Source organism: Bos javanicus, chromosome 1, assembly GCF_032452875.1.
Source record: "Bos javanicus breed banteng chromosome 1, ARS-OSU_banteng_1.0, whole genome shotgun sequence".
Classification (NCBI taxonomy): Eukaryota; Metazoa; Chordata; class Mammalia; order Artiodactyla; family Bovidae; genus Bos; species Bos javanicus.
The window spans coordinates 58452914-58475594 of record NC_083868.1 but is presented as its reverse complement, the minus strand read 5'-3'; the positions used below and the strand labels follow the sequence as shown (position 1 = coordinate 58475594).

Here is a 22681-nt window from a genome sequence, read left to right as displayed (position 1 = left end):
AATTAGCAACTATAGTGAAAAGTTTCCCTGAACCTAAGCAATACCAGCAAATATTCATGAAAGAATTTGGAATTCTTTGGGTGCATATGACCCAGGGTTACCTGACCTATATCAACTTGCACTCGTGTTGATCAGAACCTTATGATGCTAAATTCTGGATTGCAAAACTGATTGGACTGATGTGGAGAGGGACCTACAGAATCCCTCTTTCCATGATAAACCTCAGGGTCAAAAAAAAGCCCATCAATTCACGTCAAACTCTCCTAAAATCCATGCCTCAAACATTTCCAATAAAGGTTGATTGGACCATAGACCATAATTCAATCATCAACAAACAAAAGGATGAAACTAGAAAATATCTTCCCATAACACTATCTTTCTCCATCAAGTCCTGCCATCTTTGTTCAGTCTCTTCTTTGGAGTAAGCATAACACACAAATGATAGGTATTTCAGACAACCCACAGATTCTTCGTTAACTACAACCCTTGAGTCTTTGACTGAAAAACATTCCTGCCTGCTCTGTGATACCACCCCTATATATTTACTATAGAGAGATATAGTTTGCAAGTGGAAGTGTAATATTAATGCCCACAAGAGGGACTATTTCTGGTTTCAGAGGCTTGCCTATTCATAATCAAGTTGTGTCTGCTCTGTATAAACCTTCCCTTCTCCACTATATTTCATGTGTACTCCAGATGAAGATCTTGACACTACCGGACTCCCTATGGGCTAAAATTTTCATGGAAATTGGGAATTGGCATAAGAAAAACAATTTCAATGAAATCTATTAAAGTCCAGATAGATCCTACCAAACTCTTTATCCAAACTTCCCCAAAAGAATCTGCCTACAATGCAGGAGCCGGGTTTGATCCCTGGGTCAGAAAGATCTCCTGGAGAAGGAAATGGCAATCCACTCCTGTATTCTCGCCTGGAGAATCCCATGGACAGAGGAGTCTGGTGGGCTACAGTCCATGGGGTCACAAAAAGTCAAACGCAACTAAGTGACTAACACACACACACACAGAGCAAAGGAAAGCCTCAAATCTGTGGTCGAAGGCCTTATATCCAAAGGCCTTTTCATAACCTGCACTAACCCTTGTAACATTTCTGTCCTGCCAGTTAAGAAACCAAATGGACAAAGATATTGATTTGTTCAAGACTCAGGGATATCAATACAATTGTTATCCTTTCTTCCCCATTCAGTTCGGTTCAGTTCAGTCACTCAGTCCTGTCCGACTTTTTGCGACCCCATGGACTACAGCACACCAGGCCTCCCTGTCCATCACCAACTCCTGGCGCTTACTCAAACTCATGTCCAGCAAGTCTCTGATGCCATCCAACCATCTCATCCTCTGTTGTCCCCTTCTCCTCCTGCCTTCAATCTTTCCCAGCATCAGGGTCTTTTCAAATGAGTCAGTTCTTTGCATCAGGTAGCCAAAGTATTGGAGTTTCAGCTACAATATCAGTCCTTCCAATGAATATTCAGGCCTGATTTCCTTTAGGATTGACTGGTTGGATCTCCTTGCAGTCCAAGGGACTTACCTAACTTATATACTATGCTATCATCAGTTCTTCCCTACATCACCTGCTTCACTGCAGCAGACTGTTGTTCTGCCTTTCTCAGTATGTATTTTCTATATCAGGACAGTCAATATCTTTTTGCCTTCAACTGACTGGACAAGACTCAAATATGGGCAGCTAGGCTCCAGGGGTTCACTGATAACCCCTCTTTTTTTTTTTGGTTTGTAATCAGGAAGTAAAAGATTCAAATTGCCCTTGTGATTCAGTTCCGATAATAATATGTAGATGATCTTCTATTTTGTTCAGAGAAGCCTGTAAAAGGAATTTCATTTATTTGTTCTCAGCCTTAGTGGAATGGGCACATAAAGTTTCGAAAAAGATAAATTGCATTTTGCCAAAACATAGTCCATTATTTAAGGCATGACCTAGTTAAGGAGGGAAAAACATTCTCTTGTGGTGGGATGAAGACTATCCCAAACCTGTCCTAGATTTGTCATAAAACTTCAATTGAGATGACATCTAAATATTTCAGCAAGTTTTCCTGAGATTGTGACATCTCTTTATGAAATGGCTGAGTCTTCAGTAAAAGCCACTGTCTTTCAGAAGCCCAAGGATTAAACAAGCCTTTTAGAATCTGAAGAAAGCTCTTCAATAGTCTGTTTCCCTGCTGCTGCTGCTGCTGCTGCTAAGTTGCTTCAGTCATGTCCAACTCTGTGCAACCCCATAGAAGGCAGCCCACCAGGCTCTCCCGTCCCTGGGATTCTCCAGGCAAGGACACTGGAGTGGGTTGCCATTTCCTTCTCCAATGCATGAAAGTGAAAAGTGGAAGTGAAGTCGCTCAAGTCGTGTCTGACTCTTCGAAACCCCAGGGACTGCAGCCCACTAGGCTCCTCCATCCATGGGATTTTCCAGGCAAGAGTACTGGAGTGGGTTGCCATCGCCTTCACCAGTCTGTTTCCCTAGACATCCTGAAAAACAATAACAACAACAAACACTTTTGTCTATTTGTACATGAGTGTTCTAGACAAAACCCAGTGTTTTAAATGAACATCATGAGAACCATCAGACACCCACCACTTATTCTCACTCCAGTTGCAAGGCTGATGCCCCTTGTCCTAGTGCAATGCTGCCACTGCAGAACTTGTTGATGCTCCTGCTGAATTCATTCGAGGCTCCATGCTTGACCTTACAGATCTACATGGCGTACAGACTTGACTAAGAATATACAATACTGATAAGTCAGTCACTTAACTTCTTATGAATTTCTGTTGCCTTCTCCCTCTCACATTACTTCTCCGTCTTTCATTAACTGTGCAACACCCTGAATTTTGCCACTCTTCTGCCCTGACCAGAAGAAGTGAAAACTCCAAATTGGCTTGCTTCAATTAGGGCCTTTCTGTACCTTGTTAAACTTTATTAGAGAGGATTCTCCCATTGAGAATCCTGATATAATATCTGTTGATGGGTCATACTTCAAAATAGAAACTGGAGATGATCACACTATCACTAATTTCAATCTGTCAGCATAGTCCTCTACCTGAGAGAAAGCTAATCCAGATGACAGAATTTATAAACACTTATTATTAGAGATTGTCAACTAGCTGAGGACCAGAGAATAAACACATATACAGATAGCATGTATGCTTCTGGAGTGGTACATGATGTTTCAGAAACAAAAAGGATTTCTCACTTCTGCTGGAATCCCCATCAAAAGTGGACAACTAGTTAAAGAATTTTTAGATGTACTTCAACTTCCCAGTGAGATGGCTATTATAAGTTTGAAGCCCATGGTGCCAGAGATAAAAAGAGCAAATGGAAGTTAAAGGAGATGCTCTAGTAGATTGTTTTGCCAAACCAGCAGGCTTAACAAAGGTTATGATGTTAACTAAACCCCCAGACCACCTGACATTCCTCTTGAGAAATTTGTATGCAGGTCAGGAAGCAACAGTTAGAACTGGACATGGAACAATAGACTGGTTCCAAATAGGAAAAGGAGTACGTCAAGGCTGTATATTGTTACTCTGCTTATTTAACTTATATGCAGAGTACATCATGAGAAACGCTGGGCTGGAAGAAGCACAAGCTGGAATCAAGATTGCTGGGAGAAATATCAGTAACCTCAGATATGCAGATGACACCACCCTTATGGCAGAAAGTGAAGAGGAACTAAAAAGCCTCTTGATAAGAGTGAAAGAGGAGAGTGAAAAAGTTGGCTTAAAACTCAACATTCAGAAAACAAAGATCATGGCATCTGGTCCCATCACTTCATGGGAAATAGATGGGGAAACAGTGTCAGATTTTATTTTTTGGGGCTCTAAAATCACTGCAGATGGTGACTGCAGCCATGAAATTAAAAGACACTTACTCATTGGAAGAAAAGTTATGACCAACCTAGATAGCATATTCAAAAGCAGAGACATTACTTTGCCAACAAAGGTCCGTCTAGTCAAGGCTATGGTTTTTCCTGTGGTCATGTATGGATGTAAGAGTTGGACTGTGAAGAAAGCTGAGTGCCGAAGAATTGATGCTTTTGAACTGTGGTGTTGAAGAAGACTCTTGAGAGTCCCTTGGACTGCAAGGAGATCCAACCAGTCCATTCTAAAGGAGATCAGCCCTGGGATTTCTTTGGAAGGAATGATGCTAAAGCTGAAACTCCAGTACTTTGGCCACCTCACGCGAAGAGTTGACTCATTGGAAAAGACTCTGATGCAGGGAGGGATTGGGGGCAGGAGGAGAAGGGGATGACAGAGGATGAGATGGCTGGATGGCATCACTGACTTGATGGACGTGAGTCTGAGTGAACTCCGGGAGTTGGTGATGGACAGGGAGGCCTGGCATGCTGTGATTCATGGGGTTGCAAAGAGTCGGACATGACTGAGTGACTGAACTGAACTGAACTGAAACCCCCAAAGATAAATCTCTGGACTGAATCAAAGAAGCCATGACCAAATATCCACATCAAAAACCCTGCCTATAATTTGGAAAAGGAAGAATGGAAGAAGTGTGATGCACCCTTCACTTAGATAACTGTTGGGACTCTCAAGATGGCCATTTGACTTCAAATATATATTAGCTGAATTTCTCCTTGACACTACTCATTCTGTTATGGTGAGGACAAAATACTTACTATTTTAAACCAACATTGGTGGGAAAACTTTAAAAACACAGCTGAGATTATTTTGGGGACATGTGCAACTTGTGAACAATATAATCCTGGAAAAACTGTAAAGGTGAAGCATGGCCAGGAACCCTATGAACACCTTCAGATGGATTTTATCCAGCTCCCGCTCTCCGTGGGATTTATTTATTTTTAGGATGGGTTACAGCATTTCCTTGCTAAAAATCTTTGCTGAACATTCTTTGTAGTTCTAAAATGCTGCTTGATTTTGTGTTTCAAACTTGGGGAATACCAACTTTTATGTCAACTGACCAAGGCACACAATTTCATGAACCACTATGAAAGAACTTAATACGGTATCACACTTTCTTAAAAACTATACTATCCTTACCACCCACAGACTTCTGGGAAAGATCAAAAGGACCAATGAAATCCTTAAATTAAAGTTAGGAAAACTCTCAGAAATCCTTGAGCTCTCTTGGCCAAAGTTACTCCCACTAGCCCTTTTGTTCATATGTCTTAGACACACATTGGTTATATCCCTATGAACTATTAATAGGAAGGCACATACTTTTAGAAATTTCACCCCTGATATTAGATTCTTTTCTGCTGCATGCAGATGTGGCAAAATACTGCAAGGAAGTCATGTGCTCTACCCAGTCTTATGGTGAACTTGATAAGGTAGCTTCCCTTGACACTTCATAGATTGACTTTTTATGATCATCAACTAAGAAATTTCATCTATTGGAGGAGACACTGGAAAAAACCTCTCCTGAACCTCAATGGATGGGGACCTTATTAGGTACTGTTAACAACTGTTGAAAAAACTTTCTAGGTCCAAGATGGAGTCGCTCCTGCCAAGGGTGCCACATTAGTAAACCAAAACTTAGATAACTTTTTCATCTCTGTAAATGCTCCAGTTTACCAGAAATGTAGTATATCTAGTCAGTCAATCCCTAAGTGCAAGCCAGCTCTTGGCCTTCTCACCCAAACATGGTCAACTGCATGGCCCCAGCTAACCATATTTTCTATTTTTCTGTTTTCTATAGCCAATAAAATCTTCCTTCCTTCTACTCCATTTTGTAGTTCTTCACAAGGAGACTGTCTACTTCATGAAGTGTTATGTATAGTTTGCATCACCTAAGTTGTCTTCTGTAATCATTTTTAAACAAAAAATATATTAGTGAAACTTCAGTAAGTCGATTTTTGACTTAACTTTTCACAGCTAAAGAAACAACTCAGAGTTCATGTAACTGGAAGGCTACTCCAATAGGGAACTTCAAGCTAAGGATTGTTACAAATCCTCTAGAAGCAACTGACCTTTGGAAATAGACATTTGACCCAAGACCTTTGGGATAAGCACATGGCCTTGGGAAAATGAACAAATACCAACCAAGACATTACACCAGGACCCTTGTCTAATTCTTGTTTTGTTTTTTACCTGTTTACTGATAATTATTTTCATTCTCTGTTACTATATAGATCACTGATGCTGTCTACCCATAGTGCTCCCTTCTTCCCTCCCCCCTTTATTATAATTGTTCAATTGGAACATATTCATATTCAGTAACACTCTACTTAGATTGTCCCAAATAGGACCCTCTGTCCTCAACCTTAATGACTGTTGGATACATCATTCATCATTAGACCTTCATGATGAAAATCTATAGGCTACTCTAGTCTCATCAAATGAGATCATAGAGAATTATAGCCAATGACTATTCCACTTGCACCTACATGGACAAATTACCTTACACCATTAACCTATGTCTCTGCTAGTTTCCCTTCTCCCAAAGAAATAACCAATTATTAAAATTTATTTATCAGTCCCCAGATAATTCTAAATTTGAATTCAACAGCCTTTGTAGGGTGATGGGCCAAATACTTGCCACTTGGAAGAGACTAGTAGAGATCTAAATATGTAAATTCTTGGTTTTGACTTTATGTTGTGATAAAGTCTTTTTTTTTTTGGATTTCTGTGTGCCCCTTTAGGCTGCTACTTCCTTTGCAGGCATAACACATGGTCTCGTTTGCCTCAGACCAAGACTTTATGCACTTTAGTAATTGTATTCTAAGACTTGTTTATGGACCAAGACTTTAATTCTATAAACCACCAACAATGGAAATTCTGACATAGATACAAGCTACAAAAGGAGACCACCCTTGATTGTTCAGGTATTGTACCTGACTCATTGGAGAATTTGCTGACTCATTGTTTATCCTAACACTCAGAGTAGTCCTCTCAATGGAGAGAATTATACAAGTAGAAAAGACTATAAGGTGAATTTATCATTAACTTTGGCAGAATTAACTAATGTTTTGACATAAACTCTACAAGATATATAAATCACTCTCAACTCATTGACATGAGCAGTGGTGGACAAATCGCATTTGCTCTAGATCTCGTTTGCTGTTCATGGTGGTATCTGTGACTGAATATTCAAACAGACAATGATCAGATGATATATAACAATAGAACTTGACCCACAATCTCTGTAGCAGTCAGTCCAGGAAGCCAAACCATAACCTCTGCAACAATCTGCCTAGAATTGTCATGATTTGTTCATGTCTGCCAGTTTCCTTATTTTTGCTCCTCACTACCAAGCAGAGATCTTTATGATTTACAGCCCAGGTTAGTTATTTCTGAGCTTCCCAGGTGGTGCAGTGGTAAAAGAATCTGCTTGCCAATGCAGGAAATGCAGAAGATGCAGTTTTGATTGCTGGGTCGGGAAGATCCCCTGGAGTAGGAAATGGCAACCCACGCCAGTATTCTTGCCTGGAAAATTCCATGGACAGAGGAGCCTGGTGGGCTACAGTCCATGGACTCACAGAGTTGGACACAACTGAACACACAGTGCTCTTAGGCATTTCTACAGTTCAAAAATCAGAACATACAAAAAGTGATTCTTCTCAAGGTAGTACTGAAGAAGAATCTTCCCCATATTAAAAAAAAAAGTCATAAAGAATAGAAGCAGGTGTGGAAACAAAGACTATTTACATGAGAATAAACAGATGGCTCAGACGATTAAGCGTCTGCCTACAATGCGGGAGACCCAGCTTTGATCCCTGGGTCAGGAAGATCCCTTGGAGAAGGAAATGGCACCCCACTCCAGTATTCTTGCCTGGAAAATCCCATGGACGGAGGAGCTTGGTTGGCTACTGTCCATGGGGTCGCAAAGAGTCAGACACGACTGAGCAACTTCACTACCACTAAACAGACTATTAATTCAGCATATGGTATAGAAAGTATCATTTGCATTTGGCAGAGTCTCAAAGACAACAGGGAGTGAAAATGTTGATAGTGAAATACCGGGAAGACTTCAGAAATACTCTGATTATAATCTGGGATGCAGAAACTGGAGGTGGGCTAAGCAGAAGTGGGGCTTGTTATGGCTTGGGGAGTTTTCTGCCTCATATTTGGACCATCCAGAGAAAGCCAGATAAATAGCTTTCTTGAATTATAATCGACACACAACAAACTTCACATATTTAAAGCATACATATCACCTATTTTATAGACAAAATATTTAGACTATTTACATTTAATGTAATAATGTATATCTATTAACTTGTTATTTTCTATCTCTTGTCATTTCTTTTTTTGCACTTTTCTGCCTACTTTTAGATTAATCAACTATTTTTATTATCTTTTATATCTTTTTATAGATACCATCTCTGTTAGCTATAATTCTTACTATTTTAGTGATAGCTTTAGCGTTTATAGCATACATCTTTAACTAATCACAGTCTACTTTCAAGTAATTTTATAACACATTGGGAATAGTATAAGTGTCTTACAATAACATACTTCCTCTGACTTTTATGTTATTGTTGCCATGCATTTTACTTATATATATATATTATAAACCTTACAATACATTTTTATTTTACTTGTTTAAGTAGTCAATTATATATATTTTAAAAATATCATTTGTATATTTTTGGCTGCACTGAGTCTTCCTTGCTGCATGCGGGCTTTCTCAAGTAGTGGACTTCTCATTGTAGTGGCTTCTCTTGTGAAACAGAGACTCCAGGGCGTGCAGGCTTCAGTAACTGCCGCATGCAGGCTCAGTACTTGTGGCACACAGGCTTGGTTGCTCAGAGGCCTGTGGGATCTCCCTGGACCAGAGATCAAACTCGAGTCCCCTGAATTGGCAAGCAGATTCTTAAGCGCTGGGAAGTCCAAAGTAGTCAATTATTTTTTAAAGCGATTTAAAGAGTAAGAAAAATAATCTATATATTTACTCCTGTAGCTGTTTCCAGTGTAGATTTTCCATTTTCATTGTATAAATCCAGATTTGCATCTGGTATCATTTTCCTTCTGGGGAAGTATCTTTTCTTCCCTCACTTAAAAAATATATTTTTGACAGATATAGAATTCTAGGTTGACAGCTTTTTTAATACATTATAAGAATGTATTAATGTATTGTTTTCTTGCTTGCAATATTTCTAATGAGAAATATGTTGTTATCTTTATTTTTGTTTCTCTGTAATGTCTTCTCTCTGACTGCTTTTAAGATTTTTTTCTTTATCACTGGATTTGATTATTATGTACCTTGATGCAACGTTCTTTGTGTTTCAGATTTTGTTGAGTTTGGAAAGCAGGTTCATGGATAAAGATGCTGATAGGTGGATTAAATTAGTGATGGGAGCTTATGGACATTTTCTTCATATAGCTTCAGTGTTGTCAATGAAGTAGAGAGCAAGGTCACTGGCTGAGACTCAGGACAGAAGAGATGTTGGAGCATAAGAGGAAGTATAAAGTTGTCACTAGGAGGGTAGGAGAATTAATGGAGCAGAGAACTATAATATGGTCTTCAGTCATCTTTAAAGGGCCATTTAAAATTTGTGATCATGAATTTAAAGTCAGTATGGCTGAGTGTTTTTCACCTTCCAGTTTCACCTGCAAGGATATAGGCACTTAGTAAATACAGTGTTGAGTTAGCCAGGATTGTGGTTTTGCCAAGTTTACAGTAACTCAGAGAGGGGCAGGGAGTTGAAGATGTATGCGGGGGGATGATTATATTGATTTACCATTGAATATAACTACATCAAACTTCCTCAACCAGAGCAGAAGCTATTAGAAGGCAGTTCTCTGCATCGAGAAGGTGTTGAACATGTACTTGGTGACCCATGTACAGGTGTGTCTTTTCAGTTGAAAACCAAGAGCTAAAGGAGGTTGCATTATTGGAGCAAATTTACTCTGTTAACCAATGAAATGCTTTGTAAAGATCTTGATATGGGCCAAACAGCTTTTGCTTGTCTTCAGTTCAGTTCAGTTCAGTCGCTCAGTCATGTCCGACTCTTTGCCACCCCATGAATCGCAGCACGCCAGGCCTCCCTGTCCATCACCATCTCCCGAAGTTCACTCAAACTCACGTCCATCGAGTCGGTGATGCCATCCAGCCATCTCATCCTCTGTTGTCCCCTTTTCCTTCTGCCCCAAATCTTTCCCAGCATCAGAGTCTTTTCCAATGAGTCAACTCTTCACATGAGGTGGCCAAAGTACTGGAGTTTCAGCTTTAGCATCATTCCTTCCAAAGAAATCCCAGGGCTGATCTCCTTTAGGATGGACTGGTTGGGTCTCCTTGCAGTCCAAGGGACTCTCAAGAGTCTTCTCCAACACCACAGTTCAAAAGCATCAGTTCTTCGGTGCTCAGCTTTCTTCACAGTCCAACTCTCACATCCATACATGACCACGGGAAAAACCATAGCCTTGACTAGACAGACCTTTGTTGGCAAAATAATGTCTCTGCTTTTCAATATGCTATCTAGGTTGGTCATAACTTTCCTTCCAAGGAGTAAGCGTCTTTTAATTTCATGGCTGCAGTCACCATCTGCAGTGATTTTGGAGCCCAAGAAAATAAAGTCAGCCACTGTTTCCACTGTTTCTCCATCTTTTTGCCATTAAGTGATGGGACCAGATGCCATGATCTTTGTTTTCTGAATGTTGAGCTTTAAGCCAACTTTTTCACTCTCCTCTTTCACTCATCAAGAGGCTTTTTAGTTCCTCTTCACTTTCTGCCATAAGGGTGGTGTCATCTGCATATCTGAGGTTATTGATATTTCTCCTGGCAATCTTGATTCCAGCTTGTGCTTCTTCCAGCCCAGTGTTTCTCATGATGTACTCTGCATATAAGTTAAATAAGCAGAGTGACAATATACAGCCTTGACGTACTCCTTTTCCTATTTGGAACCAGTCTGTTGTTCCATGTCCAGTTCTAACTGTTGCTTCCTGACCTGCATATAGATTTCTCAAGAGGCAGGCAAAATGATAGGGAAAATTGAAAAGGCAAAATGATAGGATACTGAAAGAGAAACTCCCCAGGTCAGTAGGTGCCCAATATGCCACCGGAGATCTGTGGAGAAATAACTCCAGAAAGAATGAAGGGATGGAGCCAAAGCAAAAACAATACCCAGTTGTGGATGTGACTGGCGATAGAAGCAAGGTCCAATACTGTAAAGAGCAATATTGCATAGGAACCTGGAATGTTAGGTCCATGAATCAAGGCAAATTGGAAGTGGTCAAACAGGAGATGGCAAGACTGAACGTCGACATTCTAGGAATCATCGAACTAAAATGGACTGGAATGGGTGAATTAAACTCAGTTGACCATTATATCTACTACTGCGGGCAGGAATCCCTCAGAAGAAATGGAGTGGCCGTCATGGTCAACAAGAGTCCGAAATGCAGTCCTTGGACGCAATCTCAAAAACGACAGAATGATCTCTGTTCGTTTCCAAGGCAAACCATTCAATATTACAGTAATCCAAGTCCATGCCCCAATCAGTAACGCTGAAGAAACTCAAGTTGAACGGTTCTATGAAGACCTACAAGACCTTTTAGAACTAACACCCAAAAAAGATGTCCTTTGCTTGTCTTGGCTTCCCCCAATTAGGACAGCCTGACTTACATCAAGCTCTCACTACTCTCTGAACACCAGACATACTGGACTTCTTTCACTCCCTTGCACTTGCCACACACCTTTGCATATGTGGCTCCCCCCTGCAGGAATGCTTTACCCTTCCTTGGTAACTTATTCATCCTTGCTTTTCAGTCCTTCTAGTAATTCAAATAATCCTGTAAATTTAGTATCTAGTTAGTATGCCTAATGTTTAGCGCTTGTCACAGTTTTAATTTTATTTTTGTATTGTTGATAGCTGTTTCCTATTATACAGTAAGCTTCCTGAGGATAGGGACCCTGCCCTAATAGTCTCTGGCACACTGGTAGGTATTAAAAAACTTTTTTGAATAAACACAAGTGAAAGCAAGTAAATATGATCTGTGAAGCCTGGTGTGGAGAGCTACATCTTTCTTTTCCAGAATTCACAAGAACCTGACTAATGCTATTACACGCCCATCCTCCAAAGCTTTGCCAGGAACTCTGCTCTGGGCACACCAGCCAACGCAGGACACAGAAAATCCTTTTAATCCCCTCAGTTAAGTTCAGTTGCTCAGTCGTGTCCGACTTTTTGAGATCCCCTAGTAATCTCCTGGGCTTCCCTTATAGCTCAGTCAGTAAAGAATCTGCCTGCAATGCAGGAGACCTGGGTTCGATTCCTAGGTCGGGAAGATCCCCTGGAGAAGGAAATGGCAACCCACTCCAGCATTATTGCCTGGAGAATCCCATGGACAGAGGAGCCTGGCTGGCTACAGTCCATGGGGGTCGCAAGAGTCGGACACGACTTAGCGACTTTACTACTACTAGTAAATCCTTGTGCCTCCCTGGTGGCTCAGAGGTTAAAGCGTCTGCCTGCAATGCGAGAGACCTGGGTTCGATCCCTGGGTTGGGAAGATCCCCTGGAGAAAATGCCAACCCACTCCAGTATTCTTTCCTGGAGAATCCCATGGACTGAGGAGCCAGGTGGGCTACAGTCCACGGGGTCGCAAAGAGTCGGACACGACTGAGCGACTTCACTTTCAGTAATCCCCTGCTGCTGCTGCTAAGTCGCTTCGCTTCAGTCGTGTCCGACTCTGTGTGACCCCATAGACGGCAGCCCATCAGGCTCCACCGTCCCTGGGATTCTCCAGGCAAGAACGCTGGAGTGGGTTGCCATTTCCTTCTCCAATGCATGGAAGTGAAAAGTCAAAGTGAAGTCGCTCAGTCGTGTCCGACTCTTAGCCAGCCCATGGACTGCAGCCTACCAGTCTCCTCCGTCCATGGTCTTTTCCAGGCAAGTGTACTGGAGTGGGGTGCCATTGGCTTCTCCGAGCAATCCTCTAGTACAAGCCAAACTGAGAGGCGTCTGCGCACTGGCCTTGCCGGATATACGCAAGAGAATTGGGGTGGGGCTCCGGTAACCTAGGCAACATCCCGGAAGCCGCGAGCTCAGTTAACTTGTGGCGGGCCTGACGGTTCTGGAGCTTGAAAGTTTTTAGTGGTGGTGGAGGCAGCTATCGGGAAACGACAAGGCAGGTTGCAACGATGGGGCGGAGGCGTGCAGCCGCGGCCCCACGGAGTCTTAGGAACCCGGGCTACAGGGCGGGGCGAGTGGTGGTGGCGTCTTCCTGTTTCCTGGGGTTTCAGGCGTCTGGGTTGAGGATCCTTACTACAAAATGCACCTGCGACTCCATGTGTTTTGCGAGTGCGTGTGCCTGTTAGGATGCTGTCTGGGTGTGTTCGTGTCTAGCGCGCTACGTGTAGGAGCATCCTGAGTGTGCGCGTGCGCTTCGCTTTCGGTCACTTCTGCATAGAGCTAGAAATTGATGTGCCGTAATGTATTTTTCAAGGAATTTCCGATCACGCAGGAGAAAGATCAACTACCCAGAGTACTTGGGGACACGGCGGATCGTTTAAGTCGAAAGGGTTTCTCAGGAGGGTCCCCCTGAATGTGTTCTGAAGAGTGAGTGAGAGTTAACCCCGTGGAAAGGGAGTGCAAGTGGGACAGGTGTTCCAAGCTGAACATAAGGAGAGGCTGGGACTGTATGCGAAGACGAGAGCTTTGTTTTAGGATGTGTGGGAGATGTGAGAGGAGAAAAGACTGCAAGGAAAAGTCAGCCAGGCCACCCGGAGCGAGGAAAGGGCCTGAGTGCCAAGCTGAGTTGGATTCCTCTCTGCAGGGGAGAGCTGTTAAAATCTTTTGAGGCAGGAAGTGAAGTGTGGAGAGCTAAACTCTATCTGTATATCTGGGTAGGAATGATTGGAGGGATAGTGTTCGAAAAGAGGTCTTGTTTCCCTTTGATCAGTTTTCCACTAGCCAGAGTGGGTTGGCTAAATCCCATCATAATTGACCCTGCCTAAAACCTTTCAGTGTTTCTTGTATGTCTTTAGGATAGTGTTCAAATTGCTGTGGTGCTCAGGGCCATGTTCTGGCCTCTGCCTTTCTCTTTGTCCTCTTTCTAACCCTCTCAAATATTTGTTAGTCAAGTAGAACCTCTGGAACCCTTTGTAAATGCACTCCCCCGCCCCCAACCTGGAGCATTCTTTCCCCCATTTCTAACTTTTATTCATAATTCTGCTCTCAGCTTAAACATTTTTAGGGGAGTTGGAGGAGGTGGCCTTTTCTCACTATTTACAGTAAGTTAGGTATTTCTTTGATACGGAATATCCTTCCAACATTAGCCTTTTATTGCAACTGCTCATTTAATTGTGGTCTGACACGCTAAGTTCTGTGAGGGTCCACAGTTATTCTACTTCCTCTGTCTCTGTTGCCTGGCTCTTGGCAGGTGCTTTCAAAATACTTGTTGGAATAATAGATGGATGATGAAGTGGGTGAGAGAATGTGTGAAAGGAAAATCCGTTAGAAATAATGAGAACCTGTAAAATGCATTCATGGTAGAGATGAAGAAGAGGGGACATGAGAGAGATACTGGAGGGAAAGAATGAATAGATTCTGGTATATGATTGGCTTTGAGACAAGAAGGTGATGCTAAGGTTTTAAACTGGAGCAACTAGTAGGATGGTAATTCTGTAGTTCAGCATTATTCAGCAACATTTACTGACCAAGCCAGTTATATATCAAGAACTAGAGATTGGTAGGGAGCTGTATATTGGCCATACTGTATTTGAGATATTTGGGAGATGTGCGCAGAAGCCAGGTTAGAAACAAGCATTAGGGGTTTGAGGAAAGGTATAACTCTGATTTGACACTCATTTTCACAGTGCATTTGTGTGCCCAGTGCACTGATAGGTTGGTGAGATCGCTGAGGGAAGATATGAACTCCACTTTGGTGATCTAGAAAGTATGCTCTATGACAACTGACACCATATTAAACTCATTTATTATTGTGTCTCCAGTGTCCAGCCAGAGCCTGGCATGTACAGACTCTCAAAAACAATTCTTGGACATAGAGAGAGGGTGTCTGATGGAAGGAAGAGAAGACTGGCATAGAACTGAGTGAAGATCCTTGATTACATAGAATGTGAGGAGGTCCTACAGAGCCCGTGAAGAAAAAGAGAAAAGAACAGGAGAGAAAGCAGGAGGAAGTGTGTCATGGAAGCTAAAAGAGGGTCAAGGTTCCAGGAGTGGGTGTCTGTAGAGATGGAAAGGGCCAGAGAAATAGGAAACCAATAGGCTAGAGAAATAGGGACCAATAATTTTAGCAACTAGGAAGCTATTAGTTTTTAGATTTTCTCCAAAGAAATGCAACCCAGATTTTCTATGCTAATTTTAATTAATTTCTATGTTAATTTTATTATTTGACTTGTTAGCCCTGTAAACCATTAGTCTATCTCTGTAGTTTCACATTTCAGCATGTGAACTACAGCTCCCTTATGATACCTGGTACCTGTAAGTGGCACAGAATCCCTTTCTTAGACCACAAAGTCTGATCCTTGGTCAATTATTGGTGATGTTCAAGAGAACACTTTTCAGCACATAAGTAGTTCCTGTGTTGTAAAAGTTTGAAGTGAACTGGAGCTTAGTAAATCCAAGTGCTGAAACAGGCTTCTCCTTCATGAAGTTGGTTGGTGAAGGGAAAGTCAGAGGTGGGACAGCAGCTTCATTATACTGTGGTGAACTTAACCATTCACAGGCTGGATTTTAGAGTTGGCCAGTGCTTTCATTTTCTGTTGTTCGTTTTTCAGTTGCTCAGTCATGTCTGATTCTTTATGACCCCATGGACTGCAGCATGCTAGGCTTCCCTGTCCTTCACTATCTCCCAGAGTTTGCTCAAACTCATGTCCATTGAATCGATGATGCCTTCCAACCATCTCATCCTCTGTTACCCACCTTCTCCTCCTGCCCTCAATCTTTCCCAGCATCAAGGTCTTTTCCAGTGAGTCGGCTCTTCACATCAGGTGGCTAAAATATTGGAGCTTCAGCATAGTCCTTCCAGTGAATATTCAGGGTTGATTTTCTTTCAGATTGACTGGTTTGATCTCTTTGCTCAAGAGTCTTTTCCAGCACCACAGTTTGAAAGCATCAATTCTTCAGTGCTCAGCTTTCTTTATGGTCCAACTGTTATATCCATACACGTTTATGTACATTTTCTATGCTGTATAGCAAATTATCACAAGCTTAGTGGTTTAAAACAGCACACATATATTATCTCACAGTATCCATAGCTTAGCTGGGTACTGTGATTAAAGTGTTGGAGTCTGCATTCACATTTGGAGGCTCAACTTGGGAAAAATCTGCTCTAGGCTCATTTCCTTAGGTTGGCAGATTCATTTCTCTGGGGCTGTGTGAGTTCTCAGCTTCTGACCAACTTTCTGCTGGAGGCTGCCCACAGCTCTCGGAGTTCCTTGACACATGCCTTTTTCATTGAGTGTCACAGCATGGCAGTTTGCTTCTTCAGGGCCAGCAGGAGAGATTTCTTCTGTTCTATTTTCCTAGGAGAGACACTTTTATAACATAATATAATCACAGGATGACATGTCCACATTTGCCTTATTTTGTTGGATAAAACAAGTCACAGGGGGAAAAGCAAAACAGACTGAAATAGCTAGTCACAGGTCTTGCCCAAACTCATGGGGAAGGGATTGTAGAATGGACAATTCGTTGGGGCTTCCCAGGTGGTGCAGCGGTAAAGAATCTGCCCCCTAATTCAGGAACACAGGAGACGCGGGTTCAATCCCTGGGTCAGGAGGAGGAAACGGCAACCCACTTCAGTTTTCTTGCCTGGAAAATTCCATGGACAGAGGAGCCTGGCAGGCCACAGTCCACGGGGTTGCAAAGAGTTGGATATGACTAGCGACCAAGCAGGCACACAACTCATTGGGAGTCATCTTAGAATGATCACAGCCTGCTTTGCTAGGCTAAATTGAAGTGGAAAAAAAAGGCAATAGTATATACTGTCTTAGTCCATTCAGACTGCTCTAACAAAATGTTGGCGACTGAGTAGCTTATAAATAACAGGAATTTATTTTGCATAGTTCTGGAGTCTGGGAAGTCCAAGATCAAGGTGTGAGAATGGTCATATTCTGGTGAGGGTCCTCTTCGTGATTCATAGCAAGCCCCTTCTTGCTGTATCCTCACAAGGTGTAAGGGACTAAGGATTTCTTTGGAGAACTTTTTTTTAGTTGCATAGACATTTATTAAGATATTTATTTGTTTATTTGCAGTAGGAATATTCTAGACTTTGGGACTATGCTCAAAGGTGATCCAAATATGTAATTCTGTGTATAACAAAACATATTTGAAATTTTCAAAGATAAACATGGAAATACAAGAGTAACTTATAGAAGTCTCTTTTCTAAGAGCACTAATCCCAGTCTTGAGGGCTCTGCCTCTCAAAGGCCCTACTTCCCAAAGGCCCCACCTCTTTACACCTTTAGGGGCTAGGATTCAACATATGAATCCTGGGGAAACACATCCAGACCATAGCATATACTACCTTCATTTGCCACTGTTGTTGTTTGTTACCTGAATATGGTTTCTTTGGATGTAACATTTTCTTATGCTAAAATTGTTTAACTGTTCGCTTTTATACAACTAATACTCAGGCATTTAATCTATTACTTATATTAATTTCTATATCTCTTTGCCTAAGAAAAGCTCTTATATTTAGATATGTTGTATCCAATGGTGACCATCAGAAGTCACCATTAGTGTACAATAGCTATGATAAAAAATACTCAATTTTTGATATTAGATCGACAGCCTTACCATCTAAAGAAACAAGTATATGGACCCTTTGATTGCTCATAAACCTTTGTATACTTCAGATTCAGGGATGGTTTTTCAGAATTGATTCTGGTGGAATTTCAGTCTCTGAATATAGTATTTTAAATAATATAACTTGAAATAAATTATTTTAAGAGTAACATAGGTTCATTGTAGAAAGCTTAGAAAATACGGAGCCAACCAGAGATAACTCAATTTTACTAATGTTTTCTAAAAGGTACATCATTATAACTAGATCTGGTTGGGAAGATCCCCTGGAGAAGGAAATGGCAGCCCACTCCAGTATTCTTGCCTGGAAAATCCCATGGACCGAGGAGCTTGGTAGGTTACCGTCCATGGGGTCCCAAAGAGTCGGACACGACTGAGCGACTTCACTTTCACTTTTGAGCGTCAGCTCCCAGTTCTGTCCATTATTATGCGTGCCTTTGAGTAATATCTCAAAAGCCCTGCTTTTCTCCTTGGGGAAAGGGGGTTAATCATTGTTGCTGACATCATCATCATTAATCCTTAAATAGAACTCAGTATGTTCTAGGCAGGGGTTCTAAGCACCTTATGCATTTACTGCTACCGCTGCTGCTAAGTCGCTTCAGTCGTGTCCGACTCTTTGCGACCCCATAGACGGCAGCCCACCAGGCTCCCCGTCCATGGGATTCTCCAGGCAAGAACACTGGAGTGGGTTGCCATTGCGGTCTCCAATGCATGAAAGTGAAAAGTGAAAGTGAAGTCGCTCAGTCACGTCCGACTCTTAGCGACCCCGTGGACTGCAGCTTACCAGGCTCCTTCGCCCATGGGATTTTCCAGGCAAGAGTACTGGAGTGGGGTGCCATTGCCTTCTCCTATGCATTTACAGCTAGTGGCAAAGCTGGGATGTGAACCCACACAGTCTGGTTTTATACTATACTCTTAGCTACTGAGCTCTAGTGTATCTTAGGGCACTACTCTCATTGGGTTGTGGGATTAAATGTGAATTGTTTAGCACAGTTTAGTCACTCAGTTGTGTCTGACTCAGCTTCCCTGTTTATCACCAACTCCTGGAGCTTACTCAAACTCCTGTCCATTGAGTTGGTGATATCATCCAAGCATCTCATCCTCTGTTGTCTCCTTCTTCTCCTGCCTTCAATCTTTCCCAGCATCAGGGTCTTTTCCAATGAGTCAGTTCTTTGCATCAGGTGGCCAAAGTATTGGAGTTTCAGCTTCAGCATCAGCCCTAATGAATATTCAGGACTGATTTCCTTTAGGATTGACTGGTTTGATCTCCTTGCAGTCAAGTGCTTTATTAATAATGTATGTATATTAACATCATTGAGAATATACTGTATGTGTTTCTGTATTCTAGTTTTCACACTGAACTTTCTATGTATTTCCCTACATTCTTCATAATATAATTTTAATGAGTACATAGTTCATCATATAGATTACTGATGTTTTGTGATTCCTCTTTGTTTTTGCTGAGTAAATTGAAGATCTCTGTGGCTAAAGAGTAAAATACATTAGAAACCATTTTTGAACAACTATTAGATGTTTTCCATATATTTTATAGCAGCTTTATTGAGATATGTCACATACCATAAAATTTAGCCCTTTAAAATCTACAGCTTAAGTTTTTTTAGTACATTGATAGGAGTTTTGAAACCATCACAACTAATTCCAGGACATTTTCATCCCTGCCAAAAGAAACCCCATATCCATTAGCAGTCACTCTATTTCCTTTCCCACCAGACCCTCCCAACCACCAATCTATCATATGTCTCTATGGACTTGCTTATCCTGAACATTTCATGTAAATGGAATCATATAATATGTGACCTTTGGTCATATATTGGTTTCTTTCTCTTGCATAGCCAAGTTGTAGCATGTATCAGTAGTTCATGCCTTATTATTGCTAATTGATATTAAATAGTATGGATACACAATATTTTATTTATCCCTTCTTCAGTTAGTGGATATTTGGGATGTTTCCACTTTTTGTCTATTAAGAATAATGTTGTTATATATACGTACAAGTTTTTGTGTGGACATAAGTTTTCAGTTCTTTTGGGTATGTAGCTAGGAGTTAAATTGCTGAGTCATGTGATAACTGTCTTTTAACATTTTTAGGAATTGCCAAACTATGATCCACAGTGGCTATACCATTTTACATTCCCACTAGCGATATATGGGAATTGCAGTTTCTGCATATTCTTGTCAAAACTTGTTATTTACATCTTTTGATTATAACTATCTTGATGGGTGTGAGGTAGTAAGTATCTCATGGTTTTGATTTGTATTTAATGACTGGTGATCTTAAACATCTTTGGGCATGTTTATTGGCCATCTGTAGTATGTTCTTTGGAGAATATCTAGTCAAATCCCTTAGCCATTTGAAAATTGGATTTTTTGTTGTTGAATTTTGAGTTCTTTATGTATTCTGGATTAGTCGCTAAAATTGTGTCCGACTCTTTGCAACCTCAGGAACTGAAACCAGTCAGGCTCCTCTATCTGTGGGATTTCCTGGGCAAGAATATTGGAGTGGGTTGCCATTCCCTTCTCCAGGGGATCTTCCCAGTCCACAAGTTACTCATTAGATGTATGATTTGCAAATGTTTTCTCCCATTCTTTTGGTTGTCTTTTCACTTTCTTGATTGTGTCCTTTGGAGCACAAAAGTTTTTGGTTTTGGTGGAGTCCAGTTTATTTTTTCTTTGGTTGCTTGTGTTTTTAGTGTCATTTCTGAGAAGCCATTGCTTCATCCAAGGTTTATGAAGATTTATGCTTATGTTAGGGCTTCCCTGGTGGCTCAGATGGTAAAGTGTCTACCTACAATGCGGGAGACTCGGGTTCGATCCCTGGGTTGGGAAGATCCTCTGGAGAAGGAAATGGCAACCCACTCCAGTACTCTTGCTTGGAGAATCCCATGGGCAGAGGAGCCTGGTAGGCTACAATCTGTGGGGTCGCAAAGAGTCAGACACGACTGAGTGACTTTACTTTCACTTTCACTTTTCATGCTTATGTTATTTTTCTAGAAATTTTATACTTTTTGCTCTTACACTTAAGTCTGTGATTCATTTTAAGTTAGTTTTTATGCTTGTTGTGAGGTAGGCAGTCTTACTTCATTCTTTTTCATATAAATATCCAGTTGTCCCAGTACTATTAATTAAAAAGACTGTTCTTTTCCCATTGAATTGATTCTTGGCACTCTTGTTGAATATAAACTGACCATAGAGTATAGTTTTGTTTAGGTCTCTTGGTTCTGTTCCATTCCATGCCTTTTAAAATGACATTTATGGCTCTGACATTTACTGTGTGACCTTCATAGTCAGTTAACTCTTTGTCTCTTAGTTTTCTCATCTGTAAAATGAGAAAATACTTAATGGGATTAGTGTTAGGATTAAAGGCTATGATACATGTAAACACTTTAGAATACCCCCTAGCTTACAGAAAGGAGTCAGCAGCTAATTCCATCATTGTTGCCACCACCACTGTCAGCATCATCACCATGATCACTATCACTGTGATAACACTTGATGTTTTTCTCTAACTTGTATGTGATTCATCTCCTTTGCTGGATTGTACACTCTGAAAATAGATATTGTGTTTAAAGAGTGAATTGACGGGATATATGTATATATGTAGCTAATGCACTTCTTTGTGCAGCTTTGTAAAGCAACTGTACCCCATTTTTTTTTAAAAAGTGAATGTGGTTGCTAACAGTATGGGCCAACTCTGGAGAAATACTTGCATTTAGTCATCTTTATCACAGTAGACTAAATGATTTTTTTAAAAAAGAGGTCTTTAAGAAAAATATTCGAGTCTGTGTTTTAGGATTATTTGGAGTAAGGGGGTCAGCTGAAAAGTTTTGTAATTTTTCAGGTGTGTAAAGAAGTTCTGGGATAGGAGTCATGTATATGTGTTGCTTTTTAAAAATCGTGTATGTGTTCTCCAATCCTAGTGTTCAGGCAGTGTGAGTCTTTTTCTAATTTTGTATAATGTTTAGTCTAGTGCCCTTAGCATTGCTATTTTAAGAGTGGCAAGCAACTGTTGGCAATTTTCAGATTCTAGCTTAGTATCAATAATGACACCCATTTAGTATTATGTGAAAAATGTACTAGAGATGGTATCATAACTCACTCATTCTCTAAAATTTAGCCACCTTTATTTTAAGGTAAATACACATGTGTCTAGTAGTGATTTTGAGTGTTAGATGCTTCAAAACGAACCCCAGCTATCTCTTGCTCTCTTTCTCCTACATTCATATTGTTCACGTGGAACTGACATTTCGTTTATTCATTGAGAATTTGTGTAATGGGTGACAAAGCTTATGACTGTTGTTCTAAATCTCTGCTTTAGATCGTAACAGCTACATTCCTGGAGTTCTTTATTAGTCACATATATTTAGTTTGTTATCATAGTCATCATATGATAACATAACATATATGACTTTTATCATAGTTATCAGTGTCACCATTCTAATAACTGTGAAGGGAATGAGCCAAGTCTTTTGGTAGCCTGTTCCTTTCATTATGCTTAAATATGTCTTCTGATATTTTAAAATTTATTTTCCTAGATATAATTTTCCCTCTCTGGTGATGATTAATTATTAGTTTTTCATGTATTTAAAAAAATTGATATGATTATTACTCCTAGATGTCCTTTGTCCGAGTGAACCGTTATGGTCCCCGTGGAGGAGGAAGGAAAACACTGAAAGTAAAGAAGAAGACATCTGTGAAGCAAGAATGGGATGTAAGTCTAGGAAGAATAATATACGGTTTTCCCTGGTGGCTTAGTTGGTAAAGAGTCTGCCTGCAGTGTGGGAGATGCGGGTTCTATCCCTGGGTTGGGAAGATCCCCTGGAGAAGGAAATGGCAATCCACTCCAGTATTCTTGCCTGGAGAATTCCATGGACAGAGGAGTCTGGTGGGCTGCAGTCCATGGGGTCACAAGAGTCAGACACGACTGAATGACTCACACACATAACATTACATGGAAGGAACAGACA

General features: G+C 40.9%; 1 protein-coding gene across 3 annotated transcripts in view; it reads left to right on the top strand.

Moving 5' to 3' along the window:
* Positions 1-12935: 12935 nt before the first annotated feature.
* Positions 12936-22681, top strand: part of SPICE1 (spindle and centriole associated protein 1) — a 59355-nt gene continuing 49609 nt past the window's right edge. For 2 of the 3 annotated variants that reach the window (XM_061427096.1, XM_061427094.1), the window contains exons 1-2: positions 12936-13053; positions 22330-22425. In XM_061427096.1, coding sequence (XP_061283080.1) covers positions 22330-22425 — 96 coding nt within the window. In that variant the 5' untranslated portion in view covers positions 12936-13053. Of the gene's footprint in view, positions 13054-18683; positions 18977-22329; positions 22426-22681 lie in introns of those variants that run through there. The other variant, XM_061427095.1, reaches the window with a different exon arrangement.